Genomic DNA, 18,210 nt, shown 5'->3' on the forward strand with positions numbered 1-18,210 from the left:
TCTTAAGGAAAAGCACAAGCCCAGTAAAGGAAAATTCTGTCAGCAGAAAAAAAAAGCAAAGGAATCCACATTCTTACTTGTGGAGGAGGGCTGTAGCTTGGTGGCCAAAAGAAAAATAATAAGGGCTTGGAATACGAGGAGGTGAAGTGGGAAAGGTATTAAAAATAAGGATGACTAAAAACACAAGCAAGCAGTATTAATAAATTCAAGAGACAGCAAGCAACAACAGTAAGGACATCTGTAAGTAAACCTGGGCTATCCTCCCATCAGAATCAACAGGCTGTTTGGTCAATAGAAGTAAAGAAACTGTCAGAGCTAATGGAGCAAAAAAAGCAAAATAATTCACTTCTGCCAGCATATTACTAAGCATGAGAATGAATTATGGATAATAAATTTCTATCTGTAGAAAAGAAAATGAAACCAGGAGGAAGCTGCCAAGTCAAGAAAACAGGCAAAACTAGAAAAATTAGCCTAGATACATTAAAAAGAAAGAAAAGTATTCAAGATGCATAGAAATTACAGGAATGTGTTTCTGTTTTATTTTAATGGCATATTCTCACAATTGGATAACCATGGAAACACAGAAAATGACAGAATTTAAATATAAAATCTAAATGAATTTTCTATCCTTAAACATAAAAAAAGAATTATCCCAACAAATCCATGGTAAGATTGGAGTCTTACCAAGCTGTGGTCAAGTCAATGTTTCAAGATTCTAAAAAGAAGTACTTAGTGGATGTAAAAATTTTAAAAATCCCATAATATTACACAAATATTCATACAGAAATTGATATAAAAAATATGACATTATTATTCCTTCAGCAAGTCACAGACACAGATGTTACGTTGTAATTAAGTAGACCAGCTGATACCAGAACTTAGATTGCCAGTTCAAGTTGATTTGGTTGATTCACAGTTCAAACAGAATCAGTTGTTTTGTATCAACAGAGATGACTGGCCTGTGCTGACAACTGCCATACCACATAGAATCTTTATTTACTAAATGGAGACTGCTTATTAAGCTCTAGATGTTTAACCTGAATAAGTTTAGGAAAGAAAACAGCTCAGGCTACACTTGTCTCCGCATAGTCAGGAGGACTCCTAGGCCTTTGCAAAGATCACCTGGTACAAAATGGGAGTACTTACTAATATCATCTTCATGATAAATAACAGAGTGAAACGGCAGAATCCGGTCTTTAATATATCTCTCTGCTGGCTCAATATAAAACGTGCCGCCACGAGTCTGGATGAAACCTTCAAATCTTCCATCAATGACAGACCCATGACTAAAACTTCCTTCTTCACCTATTGATAAACGCAACAAATTCTTGAAATTTTAACTTGCACATTCTGCTTTTTTTTAAGTCATTCTTACATTTTTTTGCAAATATTCTGAGTACAAAATGTACTGGAAAATTAGTTTTCACAAAAATATACGAAGCTATTTTGAGGTATGAATTGCAATCAGTATGTAGTTGAAACAGACAGTTATGTACTCAACAATGAAAATGGAATGTCTGTCATGATGGTCAAATCCTAGCACCTCGCACAGACAGACATGCAGACAGCAGTAACTCAATAACCAGTACATTAACTTACACTGTGAAAAAGCAAGCAGACCCTTTAATAAACTATGTATTCCAGAATAAAGATACTCAAAGTACCTTTTGAAACTTTTCCTAATTTGTTACAAGTGAAACGGACCTTCTAGCTTGACACTATAGTTTTTAGCCTCGTTGTCACCTACAGATCTTACAAATAGATTTTTAAATAGAAAAAAGCCAAGTAGTTCAGAAGTAATAATTTAAACAAAAGCATTTCTACAATCTTGTTTAAAACGCTGGACAACAAAGCCAGATGTAGTATCTCACATCTATATTACCACTACTCAGGAACCTGCAATGTCAAGTGAAAATGAACTGCATGCTGAAAATTAAGTCAGCTTGGGAGATGAGTGACATTTTGTCTTTTAAAAAAAGGTATTGGAGCCGGGCGGTGGTGACGCAGGCCTTTAATCCCAGCACTCGGGAGGCAGAGGCAGGCGGATCTCTGGGAGTTCGAGGCCAGCCTGGTCTACAAGAGCTAGTTCTGGGATTGGCACCAAAAGCTACAGAGAAATCCTGTCTCGAAAAACCAAAAAAAAAAAAAAAAGGTATTGGACAGATTGGTAATACTATCTCACTATTCTCTAATGAGAGAAATAACAGCAAAAGGGGGAGTACTTTTAGTTCTATCTAAATAAATCACAAAATCTAAGTACCAAAATTAAATGAGATAGAAGCATACAGTTTTGCTTTGCTTCACTTTGTTTGCTCTGAGGGTTCTGAATTCATGACCTCCCATGTGCTAGGCAAGCATTCTACCTCTGAGCCATGTCTACAGCCACCACCAGCCATTCTGGCTTGTTTAGAGATAGCATCTTGACTATGTTGCTTAGGTTGGCCTCAAACTCCCCCTACCTCAACCTCCCAAATAGCTGAGACTACAGACACATGCCTTTAAAGATAGGATTTAAAGTTAAATTTATCAAAGTTTGGTATGACACTGGGATAGGACTTGAAATAAAGTCTGAACACTATTAGCAACAATTACAAGATCCAAAATTTTATTTTTAAAAAATTTTTCTTTCACTAAAAACAAATTTTCTGGGCTCAAAACCAAGCATTACAAGGAGGGGAGGAAGAGAAAAGGAGACGCGATAAAAGGAAAGAGAAAGGAAAGTAGAGAAGAGGTAAGGGAAGAAAAAGGAAAGAAAGGGGGAAGATAGAAGAGAGGTAGGATAGGTTAGGAAGTGAGGGAAGGAGAGAGAAGAAGGGAGGGGAGGGCAATGGGGAAGAGAAAGGGAGGAGAGAGGAGGAGAGGGAGAGGGAGAAATGAAAGAAGAAAAAAGAAGGGAAGGGAATGACAAGATTGGACTCAACTCACAGGATTTTCTGTAATTCTGAGGCCATCTGTCCCTGGTGCATGCTAAGTAAATACTCTGCCCATGTGAAATATCCCTAGATTCAGTCTCTCACAATTTCTAAGTTACAGGTTAACATTAGTTGATTTTCAATTAATCACAAACTGTTAAGATTTTTTTGTTTTGTTTTGCTATTTTTTGTTTGAGACTGTATGTTATGTCCTGAGCTCATACTCCTCTTGCCTATGCCTCCAGAGTACCAGAACTACAGCTATGTGCCATCAAATCTAATCCTCCAAACATATATTTTAAATGACATCATGTTTCTCTACAAACTCACTTATATTTTTACTTTTGATGACCATTACCTACCAAAGGGGTAAGAGTTTGCCCAGTAAGACAACTGATAAAGAAAGTAAGAGAATACTAAAAACAACCAGAAAAATACTTTCCTTTGGCTATGATTATAAGACTGCAAAAAACCTAAAATTTAGTAACTTGGGTTAGTTTTTAGGTAAATATAAAAATGTCTCATTTATCTAGTAAAATAAAAAATTAAAAGCTCTTCTTTAAGCATTTAATTTTTCAAAATGTTATAACTTTGGGCAAAAAAAACTTATTTACTGAAGAAAATTTTGACTGCTCAAACTCAATAATTGAGTACTGTCTTTAGTAATTATTAATGGAAAGTTATAATAGCCTAGAAGACTAAATTACTTTAGCCATATGACTTCCTTGTCTGTTTGTCCTACTTTGCTGACATGAACTTCCTGTTGGGCTAAGTATGTGCCTGTGCCTCCCAGCAACTTTGTAAATTGGTGAGAGCTATTTGTTACAAGTGTCAAGAAAGACACATGGATTTTAGAAAGGAAGGGCCTGGGAAATCATTTTTAGGTGATTTTATTGCATTGTTTTATGCTAAAATGATCTCTACGACCAGTTTCCTTTTAGGTTTTTCAATTTTTTTTCATCTTTTTAAAAAATATTTAAATAAAACCTGGAAATCACTGTTAATTTCTTCCCTGAAAAATTAGAATGTTATAAAAATCATTGAAATTTTTTTGAAAATTCTGAATGTGGGGGTTCATGCCTGCAGTCCTATCCCTTAGGAAACAGGTATGAGGATTGCTAGTTCCAGGCCAGCCTAGAATACATAACAAGATATTGTCTCAAAAACAAACAAACAAGTGGCTAAAACAATTGGAAACTCTTACCACTTGGAAGCACCAAGAGTTAAAGAGTTATAGATTTCAGAAGTGGCACAACATATAATTCACTATTAAACATCATGTAAAGTGGGTTCATAAATGACTTCGTTTTCAAAGACCATTTTCCTATATAATATGCTCTATTTCCTCAGGTTTTGTTTTGAAAACAAAAGAATTTAATTAACTAAACTAGTTAATTTTTAAAATTTAATTAACTATTTTAGTTAATTAATTTTTTTTTTTTTTGATTTTTCGAGACAGGGTTTCTCTGTAGCTTTTGGTTCCTGTCCTGGAACTAGCTCTTGTAGACCAGGCTGGCCTCGAACTCACAGAGATCCGCCTGCCTCTGCCTCCCGAGTGCTGGGATTAAAGGCGTGCACCACCACCGCCCGGCTAATTTATTTTTTTAAACCCACAAAATTCCCTACATGCCTTGGGCATGGGAATACTGGGCTCAAAGGCAGGCGAGACAGGTGACTATATATAGTTCTCATCTCTGCTGGGGCTTGTGTCTCTGCTGCATGCGGTGGTCCAGTCTATGGAAACATGCAGGAGGGATATACACCAAGAGTCGGACATCGTTTCGTTTGTTTTTGTTTTACCAAAGTTGGAAATACATTAAGATAAGTTTTAACAGGGTTTATCTGAGCAAGGGGCATTAGGGACAGAAGTACTTAGGGAAAGACTGGCCTTCTCAAGAGACAACTAGTCCCCTAGACTATCTTGTGGTAAGCATTGCACTGACAGTCACCTGGGATCAGAGGCCAACCTCTTCTTGCCTTTCTCATAGGTGCATTACTCCTGTCCAGAATTCACCCCCAGGTACAAAGTTGAACAAGGAACCAGAGAGGCAGTGGATTGCTTTCTCAGTCGTCTCTGTATCTTTAAGGAAAAGGTCCCTGGCCAACAGATCGGCAGCCTTGACTAGATCTTAAGGATCTGAGAGTCTTCTAGAATTCTTGATACTCTGGACAATCAAATGACAAGACATTCTTTCTCTGCCACTTTCTTCCCTCTCATGATTTATGCAACCTTTTCTTAAATATCTGTCTATATTTATAATATATGCTGCCTTTTGTAGAAAAAAATCAAAGGAAAGTCTGATAAAGGTCCAACTTACCATAAATATGTCCAGTGTAAATATGAGAGGTATCATAATCAAGTACTTTATTTGATGTTTCTACTTTAAATTCATCACTAAAAAGGGAAGTGTCCCTCTTCATTCGTAGGTTGAATTGTCTGCAAAATGAGACAGGAAAAGAAATTAAAAGGACCCAATCTTAAATGATTTCTTTTACTGTTAAAAAAAAAAAGTACACAAAACAAGGACTGTGTCACACAATTTGTCTATTTGGGAAATATATATATATTTATATTTATATATTTTTATAAATATGAAGTCTCACCAGGCCAGGTGGGACTATAAAATGATACTTTGTCTCAAAATAAAACTAAATTAAATTATAAATTCTGCCTATCTTGTGAAATTGCTTTAAGGATTAGAGATTATAATGTAATGTAGCACACGCTTGGCCTGCAGGAAATGTGAGTAAATGGCAACAACTTAACTCTCATTACTAACTTCTTCCATAATTGCTACAGAAGTCTGCACACAGCAGGATTCCAACCCCTGATCTTTATGACAAATATAACAAAGTGGACTGCTACAGCTTATCTTCTCAAGCACGTTTTGAATAGTAGAAAAGGAAGGAAACTTTTCGTTTAAAACACATTACAAATTTGCACCATAGTCATTATTCTTGTCTGTGATATGAAAAAAGCGGTATAATATCTGCTTAAGAAAACTGATCAAAAGAATCAGTGGCAGTGACTTCTAGTATAGGAATTATTCTTCTAGAATTCATATGCATTCTTGTATATAATGAAATGACCTCTAGTACAATAGACTACAACAAACTGGCCTTTGTCTCCATTTCCTGTGGCAAAGCCCTTAAAACTCTGGGATCTCCAGAAGAATAGGAGTGTCTTCTTTCCCAATAAAGAGTCCATTTCCAATCACATCAAAGTCTATAAAGAGGTGACTGAACATGGGACCCCCATATAGCCTCAGGATGAATTGATAAGGGATTGTATAATGCTTGTATAAAATTTAATAACCATCTGTAATCTCTGATCTCCAGGACTGAAATTTCAGCCCTCAGTCACTTAGTCTTTCTGATGATCAGTCCAATTTGAGCTGTCCCATGTTTGGTCATTTCATTATCATAAACAATGAAATCTGATGAGCATCCACAGGTGGTTAGCACATGGCAGTGGTGCAAAGGTAATAAAGGACATGGAAGCTCGATGCTCCCATCTGTCCTTTGCATCTCTTCCATTTAGCTGTTCCCAAGTTGTATCCTTTAAAATAAATTGTTATTAGTAAGTAAACTGTAGGGCTCAGGGTGTGGCTAAAAAAATATAGGGCTTACTTATCATGCTTAAGGTCTATCTGGGTTTGTTCCCTGCACTAATGAAAATAGGTAAGAATGTGTATGGATATGGGAAAAAGAAATACTTACTGCTGGTGCAAGTATAAACTGGTACAGCCACTATAGAAATCAGTGTGGCAGTTCCTCAGGAAGCTGGGAATCAATCTATCTCAAAATCCAGCTATACCACTATTGAGCATATACACAAAGGACTCTACATCCCACTATAGAGATACTTCTTCATCCATGTTAATTACTGCTCTATTCATAATAGCCAGAAAGTAGAAATGGCTTAGATGTCCATCAACTGATGAATGAATAATGAAAATGTAGTACACTTAAACAATGAAATATTATTCAGTCATTAAGAAAAATTTAATTGTGAAAACTGCAGGTAAATGGATAGAGCTAGAAAAAAAAATCATCCTAAGTGAGGTAACCCAGACCCCAAATGACAAATATTGTGTATTTTCTCTTACATGTAAATATTCACTTTGAAGCTTTCAATATATGTGCTACAATCTGAAAATGCACAGACGTTAGGTTCCCAGTAAGGGACTAATGGGAAAGAGAATCTCAAAAAAGAGGAAACAGAATATAGTGTTATGGAGAGACAAGGAGGAAAGTGGAATAGAAAAATTAAATAGGTAAGGGGATGGGAGAGAAGGGTAAACAATGATAATTGATGAAGGACAACTAACACTAAAGGCCATTGAAAAACCATACGGAATTCTATTACTATAAAAGCTTCTTAAAATAGATGCATATATGAATCATCAAATAAGGGAGACAATCTTATACCCTCAGTATAAGTATATAGACATCTTATACCATCAGTAAAACCTCCAGTGCCAGAAATGGGCTGCTTCTTGTTGAGTTATTGGCCAAAGGGCCACACAGAAACCCCAAGCTAACCTGTTGGTGTGGCCTTACTGCTGAAGACAACACTCACTTAAATCAATGAACAAGGAGAATAGTTGGCACCTAACTAGAAACTTTACCTCTACTGAGTAGCATCCATGGTAGTGGAAGGTATTCTGCAGTTATCAAAGAAGAAAGGTAATCATCAATATCACACAACTACAAACCCTGTGACTAACAACAGTGACCTGCCTGCAAGACAGAGTGGTGAAATATTGGTATATATACTATTGGAGTAACCAACCACCTTTCTGATTGGATTTAAAGCCCAATCCATGAAATGTAACCCATTTCTGGTACTGCTAAAATGGCCAAAAACCTGAGAGTAGATCGCAGGACTAGGAGAAAACCTACCAGTATCATTTTGCTAAAGAACATGATAAAATGACTCCTAATGACATACTACTATACCCATAGATCAGAGCCTTGTTTAATCATCATCAGTGAAACATCTTCTTGCAGTAGATGAGATTTAACAGAGATTTACAACTAGACAACATCCAGAGAGACTCTGAAGCACTCAGTCCTAAACGGGATGTTTTCATCAAGCCCATCCCCCCAGAGCTCAGGGATCTATGCATAAGAGGATGCAGAAAGATTTTTAAGAGCCAAAAGTAATGGAAGAGTTCAATGAAGTCATGTCTTCCAGACACAATAGGACTGATACACATATGAACTCACAGCAACTGTGGTAGCATTCACAAGCCAAGCAGGGTCCCAGTAGTGAAAGGGGAAAGAGGACACAGGATCCTACCCCTAAACAGAAAGCTATCTGCAACAGATACTCACTGTCAAAGAAAAAAATCTGTCTCACTGGGTATATTAACTGCACTACAGAGCCCTACACCCAGGAGTAGTTGGCTAACACAAAACAAACACAATGGTAATTTTATCCACTTTTGTTTTATTTTACATTGTTTATGGCATTTTTTTTGGTCTTATTAGACTTTTGCTTGTTTGGATATTTGTTGTTGTGGTTTTGAGGAGTTTCCGTTTCTTGTTTTTTCTTCCTTTTTCTTGTTTGGTTTTTAAAAGAGAAAGAAAAAGAATATAAAGGTGGGTGAGTTATGGAGGTGAGGCGGCTCTAGAAGGAATAGGGGGAAGGAAAAAACATGGTCAAAATATATAAAATGAATTTTTTTAATAAAAAAATAAGGTAACTGTTTCAAGTTCTTTGATCCATTCTTAAAAATTAACTTTAGGAAGAAGTTGCAAGCACACCTTATTTATAGCAGGTTGGTCATACCTAAAGATTGCTCAGAATTTACCACTGTATCTGAAGGGTTAGAGGAGGGACCTTTGTGGGTTTGAGCCCTCAAGCTATGAAGTCTACACTAGCTCCACACAGTTACTATCAAACCTGAATTAATTAACTAAATTGTTGAATACTCATTTAGTGTCTAAAGAATAAGAAAACTGTCAATTAACACAAGAAAATATCCCAAAAAGCTGGGTGTGGTAGGACACTAATCTCAGCACTTAGGAGGCAGAGTCAGTATCTCTGAGTTTGAAGTGAGTTCCAGGACATCCAGAGCAACATAAAAGACCCTGACTTAAAAAACTAAAAATTAAAATTAAAAATTAAAAGAAAATACCCCCAAAAGAGTATTCACTCTACAACTGATTGGAAACAACCAATCAAGTTAAAGAAACAATGGTTACCAAAAAGAAACAAACAAAAAACCTGGGGGGGAAAAAATCAAAGAAAAATTTTAATGAAACCAAAAATATTAAGTTTTTAAAGGGGAATATAAATAAGAAAAAAAATATGGTAGCTTAAATGAGACTAGCCCCAATAGGCTTACATATTTGAATACATGGTGCCCAGTTGATGAAACTGTTTGTTTAGGATTAGGAGGTGTGGCCTTATTGAATGAAGTGTGTCACTAGGCATAATCTTTGAGGTTTCAGAAGTGCCTATCATTCCCAGTTAGCTCTCTCAGTCTCCTACTTGTGGAAAGGATGTGAGCCCTCAGCTACTGCACCTGCACATGCCTGCCTGCTGTCATACTCCCTGCCTCTGAAACAGTGAGTTTGCCTTAGTTATAGTGTCTTATCATAGCAAAATATAATTAAGTGTATTACAGGTTTTTAGATTTTTATTTTATTGTTTTATGTATATGAATGTTCTGCCTGCATGTACGCCTGTGCACCATGTTTGTGCCTGGTACATGCAGAAGTCAAGAGAAGGCTCTGAATCCCCTAGAATTAGAATCACAGATGGTCTGAACCACCATGTTGGGGCTGGGAACCAAATCTAGACGTGCAAGAACAAATGCTCTTACCCTAAGCCAACTTCCCAGTCAATATTATATTTTTAAAAAATGAAGAATATTAATGAATACATACATATGTAACCCCCTAAATTTATGCAGAGAAAATTTTAATGTGAGAGACAGCGTCAAAATGTATGTCAAATGTCCTGAAGGATATAAAAGCAATAAAAAGTAATGGCTTAATAGTCAAGAACACTGGTTGCCCTTCCAGAAGACCTAGGTTCAATCCCTAGCACCCACATGGCAGCTCACAACCATCTATATAACTCCAGTACCAAGGGGTCCGCCTCTCTGGCCTCTGAGGGTACTACATGAATGTATAATACAAACAAAATACCCCCAAACACAAAATGTTAAGAAGAATAGGAATAAGAAGAGGAGTTGGGCAGTGATGATACATGCCTTTAATCCCAGCACTTGGAAGGCAGAAACAGGCAGAACTCTATGAGTTGAAGGCAACCTGGTCTATAGAACAAGTTCCAAGACAGGCTCCAAAGCTACACAGAAAAATCCTGTCTTGAAAAACAGGAAGGAGGGAAGGAAGGAAGGAGGGAAGGAAGGAAGGAGGGAGGGAGGGAGGGAGGGAGGGAAGGAAGGAAGGAGGGAGGAAAGGAGGGAGGGAGGGAGACAGGGAGGGAGGGAGAAAAAAAGGAGGAGGAGGAAGGGAGGAACTGGGGGTGGGGTAAGGGTAGTGAATGAGAAGGAGAAATAACACAAGGCACCAGACATGGTAGCTGTGTAACATCCAGGTCTGAGCTATATAGAGAAATGCCATCACAACTGTACCCGCCTCCAAACTGTAAAAATTAGGAACTATATATAAGAGGACAAAAAAAGGGCAGAGGGAAGAGTTGAGAGAGGAAGAAAGAGAAAAAGAAACAAAGAGAGAAAGAAAAAGAGGGAGGGAAAAAGAGATGAAACTAGAAGATGAGAATTTTCCTGCATACGTTTTATAACCATGTTCAAAAACTAAAGCAATGGTTTTCAACCTTCCTAACGTTGTGGCCCTTCAATACAGTTCCTCGTGTAGTGGAAACACCCAACCATAAAACTATTTCATTGTTATTTCATGACTGTAATTATGCTACTGTTATGAATCGTAAAGTAAATATCTGATATGCAGGATAACTGATTTGTGACCCCTGTGAAAGGGTCATTCACCCTCGCCCCTGAAAGGGCTGAGAACCACAGATTGAGAACCACTGAATTAGAGGGAGCATATTAGCATAATTAGAAGAAAACATACTACAAGAGAAAGGACAATTAAAAAAAAAAGATCATGTGATTTGAATGAGAACTGTGCCTCCCACCCCCAGTTTCTCTGAAGGTGCTACTGTTTTGGGAGGTTATGGAATCTCTGGGTCATTGGGCTTAGTCACTGAGGGCTAGGTCTTAAGGATTGTAGTCCAGTCCAGGTTCTGCAAGCAAGCAGCCTGACGCTTCTGCTATTATTTGTTATGAGCTACTCCTGCTGCCCTGTCTTCCCCGTCATGATGGACTGTGCCCTCAAACCATAGCCCAGAGAAAGTCTTCTCCCTTAAGCTGTTTCTTATTAGATATTTGATCATAATAACCAGTAAAGTACCTTAATAAAAATAATATTTCACTGGACAATGATGGCCCATGCCTTAAATCCCACGTCTTTAATTCCAGCCCTCAGGAAGCAGAGCAGGCAATCTCTGTGAGTTCATAGTCAGTTTGGTCAGCAAAGCAAGTTCCAGGACAGCCAGGACTGTTACACAGAGAAACCCTGTCTCTAAAAACCACCACCACAACAACAAATATTTAAAATAATGATGATGATGATAATAATATTATTTCATGATCAATTTAGTTTATTCATGGATAAGGTAGGTCTGCATTTTAAAATCAATGTAATTCACTGTATTCAAAGAAGAGAAAAACACACGATCATTTCATTACAGGAAAAAGCAACTGAAACCTTCAGCACCCACACAACATAAAATTTTTAGCAAACAAGTAAAAGTCAGAATTTCTTTAACCTAACAAAATATCTCCAATATATTGTAGTGTTAAAGACCAATCATTCCACCTCTAAGGTAGGAATAAAATTGTACTTTCCAATTCTTTTCCGCTAAACAAAGGCCCCAGTTAGTACGATAAATTCAGTGTATAAACAAAGAAATAAGCATGCCTTTATTTGTAGATGACATAAAAAATTCACCTATGTAGCAATAGTAAGGAATCTACTGGACATTAACAGAAGTAGTGAACCTAACAGAGTTACAGGACACAGGAGTAGCATACCAAGACCAAAATAAACTCCACCAGCCTGTTTTTATACATAGCAGCAAACACATGAAAGATGAAATGTAAGGAACAATGAGAGAGAGAGAGAGAGAGAGAGAGAGAGAGAGAGAGAGAGAGAGAGAGAGAGAGAGAGAGAGAGAGAGAATGTTTTTCAATGGGGGTCTTGTTTTATTAGACAGGTCTCACTATATAGCCCTACTAATCTTAAGATCAAGAGCTATACTTGTCTCTGCCTACCAAATGCTAGGGAATTCACACCATGATCAACTACAATAGTACTTTTTTCAATGTCAAATACTCTTTATTTGTATCATATATAAACCACAGTACATGCCTTTCAGTGGTAAAAGGCAGCATCCTTGACATAGGGAATTCTAATTAAAACCATTAGCATTGTCAAGAACAGACAGTTGCTTCCTGACATTTAAATATTGCCTGTAACAGACCAGTGAACACAAACACTGAAACACAAGAGAGCTTTGTTTCTGAGATGGTGATAGAATTTTCCCAGTGTTTAAACATATTCATATGCCCAGTTATATAAATCTAAGTATAAAACCATTTAACAGGTTTGAGGTGACATATCCATCTGTGTGGAAAGTAGAACATTATCAATTAATTTCAACCTTATGTTGAGAAAGGAAGAGTAGTGATAGTATTTATGCAACTAGAATTGTTATTTTTTAAAAAAGATCATATCCACTTTACTACATACAAGTCAATTTTACTTAAATCAGGACTGTACAACAAGAAACATTATTAGCCATTTGTAACCTGAATTTTGGTGTATACATTAAATTATAGTTTGTTTTGTAATAAATAAGGCAGTGGTATTGCTTATTAGTAGGCTTTTTAACATAAGCTATTAAGTCTGCCCTTTCTCCCTTCTTAATCACAGTGAAGATCTCTTTTGTTTTCAGGGATTCTCCAAACACTCCTTCAAGATATTCTCCCCCCAGGTGATATCTTTGCTCTTGTTGGCATATGTGTAAGAGAATCCAGCCACATGACCTGTCTTCCTCCCAAACAGACCATGTAAAGAGAAAAGGCTGGGCCTGATGTTACATGCTTGTGATCCCAGCACTGGAAAGCAGAGACAGGAGGATCCCTTGGGCTCCTTAGTCAACCAGCTTAGCCTACTTGGCAAGTTCTAGACCAGTTGAGTGGCATGCCTCAAAAGAGGTAGGCGAAACCTGAGGAACAACATCCAAGATTGTCTTCTCACATCCATGCTCATTCACATGGATGGACACCTACACATGTGTACACATACAAAAGAAGCATAGGTCTTACAAGACTGCGGTAAGAAGATTGTACTTGTTCAAGTTCCAGACAAGCTTATGCTACATAGTGAGTTCCAGGCTCATGTGAGCTATATATGTGAAACTTAAAAGAAAACAGCATCAGGAGGCAGAGGCAGGAAGACTGCCATTAATTCGAGGCAGTCTACAGACCTTGCTACAAGAGTCCAGGCTATTGACTTACCAAGGCTGGTAAGATGACTCAACAGGTAAGGGCTCTTACTAAACCTTCAGCTTGATCTCCAAAACCCACATAATAAAGGTGGAAGGAAAGAACCAACTCCATAAGAGTTGTCTTCGTACCTTCATGTGGTGGTTTGAATGAAAATGGCCCATAGGCTCATAGGGAGTGGCGTTACTGGCAGTGCAGCTTTGTTGGAGGAAAATATGGCAAAACAAAGTCCAAGATATGTCCAACCTAACCTACAGAGATATTACATCACAGAACGCAGAACTGCAGAATCAAAACTTAAAACGAGGTTAAACTTGCATTTTACAAAGACCACATCAACTAAATTCCCAAGGCGATTATAGCACATTAGTATTATAGAAGCCTAAATGCATGGTAGTAAAGCCATGGATACATGATAGTTAAAGCAGGAGGTATAATAGTTATATAGCAGGATGCAACATGTCACTGGCTAGTATTTAAAAGGAATACAGGAAAACAGTTCCTGGTACATTATACACTACTACCTGAAGACAAAGATTGAGAAACACAAATTATCTGAAATTACTATAAAAACCCTATGTCTTATAATATATCTGTCTTTTCTGCATATTCTTAATATTTCTGCGTTCCTTCCTTCTTCTTCGTACCCCCTCCCCCCATTCTTTTCCTTGCTATGACCATTATCTATGTAAACCCCAAAGTAACACTCAGGCTCTGCATCTCAAGTTCACAAGGGAAAATAGACATATGTGGACACAATAAAACAGGTTATCGAATAAGGAAAAAGGAACAGCTGACATAAATACAGCACTAAGTAACCAATCTCACTTACCCAAATGAAGCCATTTCAGAAATCCAGAAAATTTTATATCTAAGTTACCTTTAAATTAAACTTAAATTACCTTTGATGAATTTTATCTTAGAATCTATTGACATATTTCTAAAATACCTTTCTTAAACAACTGCAGTACTGGCACAAATAACACTTTCCACAAGCTTTCAACTTTATTTCAAAAGCAATAGCTTTTTGTAGAATTTTTAACTTTGGTCTTGGAAGCCTGGCAGGGTAGTTAACACCTGTAATTCTTGAACTCTGGAGGCTAAGGAAGGAGAACTGCCACAAGTTCAAAGCCAGAATGGTCTATAATCGTCAGTTCTAGGCCACCCTGAGATGCAGAGTGAGACCCTGTCTCAAAAAAAAAAAAAAAAGATGTGGGTTGGGTATATACCTTAGTTGGTAGAGTATTTGCCTAGCATGCACAAAGCCCTGGGTTCAAGCCCCAACACTACATAAACCAGGTATGGTGGTACCAGGTATGGTGGTGTACTCCTGTAATCTCAACAATGGGGAGATGGAGGCAGGAGGATCAAATGTTTGAGGTCATCTTTGGCTACATAGCAAGTTCAAACAAGACCAGCCTAGTATATATGAGACTGTGACTTAAAGAAAAATGTGGGGAAAAAAAACCACACACACACATACACACACACAGTGTTTTATTCCAGGTTGTTTTTTTGAGACAGGTCTCTCTACATAGTCCTGGCTGTCCTGGAACTCATCAAATAGACCAGACTGGCCTTGAACTCACAGAGACCCACCTACCTCTGCCTCCTGAGCTCTGGAATTAAAGGAGTGCACAACCATGCCTATGCCTGGCCTGAAAAAAAACAAAAAAAAAAACCTTAATATTAAGCAAAATTGAAAGTTTGTTCATATTCTTAGTTATAAAAGAAATACAAAAAGGACTTTAATACTTAAACACACAGGGGCTGGAATACTTCCAAAAATTTAAGTCATAATTGTCTAATCATAATGTTGTACAACCATATTCTTTATGTGTCTAAGCTAACTATGCTATATTCAGCATGTTCCATGGTTAACTTAAGTAGACAAACTTGGTTCTGAGGAGCTAGGCCCTACTTTATGAATAAGATAAGCTCTTATTGATATTTTCTAAAGGTTGAAAAAATAGGGAAGTAATCTAGCCACAATGCATATGACTGGGATATTTTGCAGCTGTGACTACAGTTAACAATAACCCAAAGTTTTCAGTGTACTCACTAACAAACCCAAACATACAAGAGATCATTTATTAATCATCTAAAAATTAAATGCAAGTTACTTTTTATCCTCAAAATAATAATCTGGACATAGATATATATTCTCTTGGTGGTGTTATGATACATTTAACCAGAATTTCAATTTGTTTTTTGTTTTTTGAGACAAGGTCTTATTACACAGACTACACTGTTCTAGAACATGATCTGCCTGAACCTCTCAAGTACTAGGGATGGATTACAGTCATGCACCATCACACCTGGTTTTAGTATTTCTTACAAGACAGAGGAAATATATCTAGTAAGAAACATATAATTAATTTCTTACACAACTTCATCATTGTATTTCCTAGTTCAAAGAAAGGGAGACAGATGTTAACACCATCAAACTATCACCTCAACAGGAAGCTCTCACACTATAAGTTTCTACAGTATTGTATCTCTAAAATGCAGTAAGTGTTCCTTCTCCCCAATGACTTCTGCGCACCTTACTGTTCCTATTAATCTATGTTCATGTTTCTATAATCCAGGGCTTAAATGAGGTTACCTTTAACCAGCAATCAAATTATTTTTTTTGATGACTACATGCCTGCATGGTACTCATGCAGTAACTCTCACTCATATACACATAAAAGAACTAGGAATTTGGTTTGTCAAATATAAAATATATAATTTACCTAGTAAAAATCTACCTACACAATAATGTGACATCCAAATCAAAGGCAGCTAACTGAAATTGTATCTTCTGCAAGCAAGGAATAAAACAACAGTAGTATATTTGGGAACAGAGTGGCAAGTTTATTTTTGAGAGGTTACTAAAGTTAAAAAGGCCAATGACATTATCTTTTCATGAAGCTAATAAAGAATGGGTAATTTTAATAATATCTAAAACTAAGAGTCATAAAAATGTATTTAGTGTGATAAACTGCTAGCTCTAAATTTTTTAATGTAAAGAAACATCTTCAAATTAATCTTTTGATTAATTTATTAGCATCTTTCCAAAGCACCTAGATCATGTGTAATATACTGAATAATACTAAATAATAAAGTGCTTGCCTGTGAAGAAAAAAACAACACATATATAGAAAATAAGCTGAGAGACAGCTCAGTGGTTAAGAGCAAAGGCTGCTCTTGCACAGAACCCAGATCCATTCCCAGCACCCACTAAGCAGTTCACAAACACCTGTAACTCCAGTTCTAAGGGATTTAATACCCAGGTCTGGCCTCCATGAGTTTCAGGCACACATTCGATGTACAAACATACAAACCAGCCAAATACTCATATACATAAAATAATTTCTAAAAAGAAAAGAAAAATAGGTAAGAAATACATGGAAAGGAAGAAAGCACAAATCAAATGTCAATGAAACAGTGAGAAATTTGAAAGTTCAAAAGAAGGGGGAAAGATGACTAAGAGGCAGAATTTGAACTACACATTAAAAGATGATCAGAATGTAAGATAAATGTCACAAAGAACAAACTATATATGCACCTCAGGTACTAAGAAGACCATTCTGGCTGAAAAAGACACCTGAAGCTAGATTTGACTAATAAGCTATGACTAATTTTTTAAAAAAAATATTCAACAAAAAATTTAAAAATCTGGCTAAAACTTGTTAATAGAAAGCTTCAAAGCATGTACGCTATAAGCTGACATGAAAAAGGAAACATTTAGGGGCTCACAGAGTGTTTGTCAGTGAGTGCAAGGTTCTGGGTCCTATACCCAGCACCACAAAAGAGGGTATGGTAGCATTTAGGGAAAAGCCACATTGTAGCCATACATAGAATAATATTAATGAGAACAGGTTGGAAAGTTAGAAATCTACTAGGAAGTAAATACAGATCTCAAGGTTACATCAGTACAATAAGTTACAGTATAATTATAGCAAGCAATACAGAGTGCCTGACCAAGAGTACATAAGAAAAAATGAAGGTTTTAGTCACCCAGGTCTAGCTAAAATCTATACTGTGAAAGTTATTTAACTTCCCTGAGCCTATGTTTCCTCATCTTATAGACATACTTACCTTTGTCTGAGTGTGTGTTAGTTATTTTTAACTATCAACTTGCCACAGCTGAGAATACCTCAGAGGAGAGTTTCAATTAAGGAAATGGCTAAATGAAATTGGCCTGTGGGCATGTCTATGGGGAAGTGTCTGGATTATTAACTTGATACGAGGACCCACACCATTGTAGTGTGATGGAGGAGAGTCTTCTGTCTTTATGTTACTTTCATTGGTTAATAAAAAAACTGCCTTGGCCCTTTGATAGGACAGAAAATTAGGTAGGCGGAGTAAACAGAACAAGATGCTGGGTTGTAGCTCCTTACTACAGCAGTGATACCACCCCTAGGCAGGGATGCCTGCTACCTAAGAAAGATAGCTAAGTGTAAGCCAGTATACAAACCACCTAGCAAGCAGCAACCTCCACGGTTCCAGCTATACTTCTTTGGTGATGAAATGAATTCCTTGGTTGGAAGTAAGGGCATGTGGAATATCAAGCAGGTCTCCCTGCCCTGCCCTGCCCTGCCCTGCCCTGCCCTGCCTCAAGTGATGGATTGTGACCTGGAGTTGTAAACTAAAACGACCCTTTCCTCCTTTCAGTTGCTTTTTGTCAGAGTATGTTACCACGTTGGGGGGTGGGGGTCAAACTAAACAGTGTTAAGAAGACT

The 18,210-nt window shown here is 37.1% G+C and overlaps 1 protein-coding gene across 1 annotated transcript in view; it reads right to left on the reverse strand.

Annotated features, from left to right (window-relative positions):
• The window catches only part of Adam10 (ADAM metallopeptidase domain 10), a 98,325-nt gene that overhangs the window by 52,534 nt on the left and 27,581 nt on the right, over nucleotides 1-18,210 (reverse strand). Inside the window, exons 3-4 of the mRNA XM_075965316.1 lie at nucleotides 5,231-5,349; nucleotides 1,147-1,305 (exon numbers count right to left, since the gene is read on the reverse strand). Of these exons, the coding sequence (XP_075821431.1) occupies nucleotides 1,147-1,305; nucleotides 5,231-5,349 (278 nt within the window). The remainder of the gene's footprint in view (nucleotides 1-1,146; nucleotides 1,306-5,230; nucleotides 5,350-18,210) is intronic.

The sequence above is a fragment of the Microtus pennsylvanicus genome, chromosome 3 (genome assembly GCF_037038515.1).
Source record: "Microtus pennsylvanicus isolate mMicPen1 chromosome 3, mMicPen1.hap1, whole genome shotgun sequence".
NCBI classification, from domain to species: Eukaryota; Metazoa; Chordata; class Mammalia; order Rodentia; family Cricetidae; genus Microtus; species Microtus pennsylvanicus.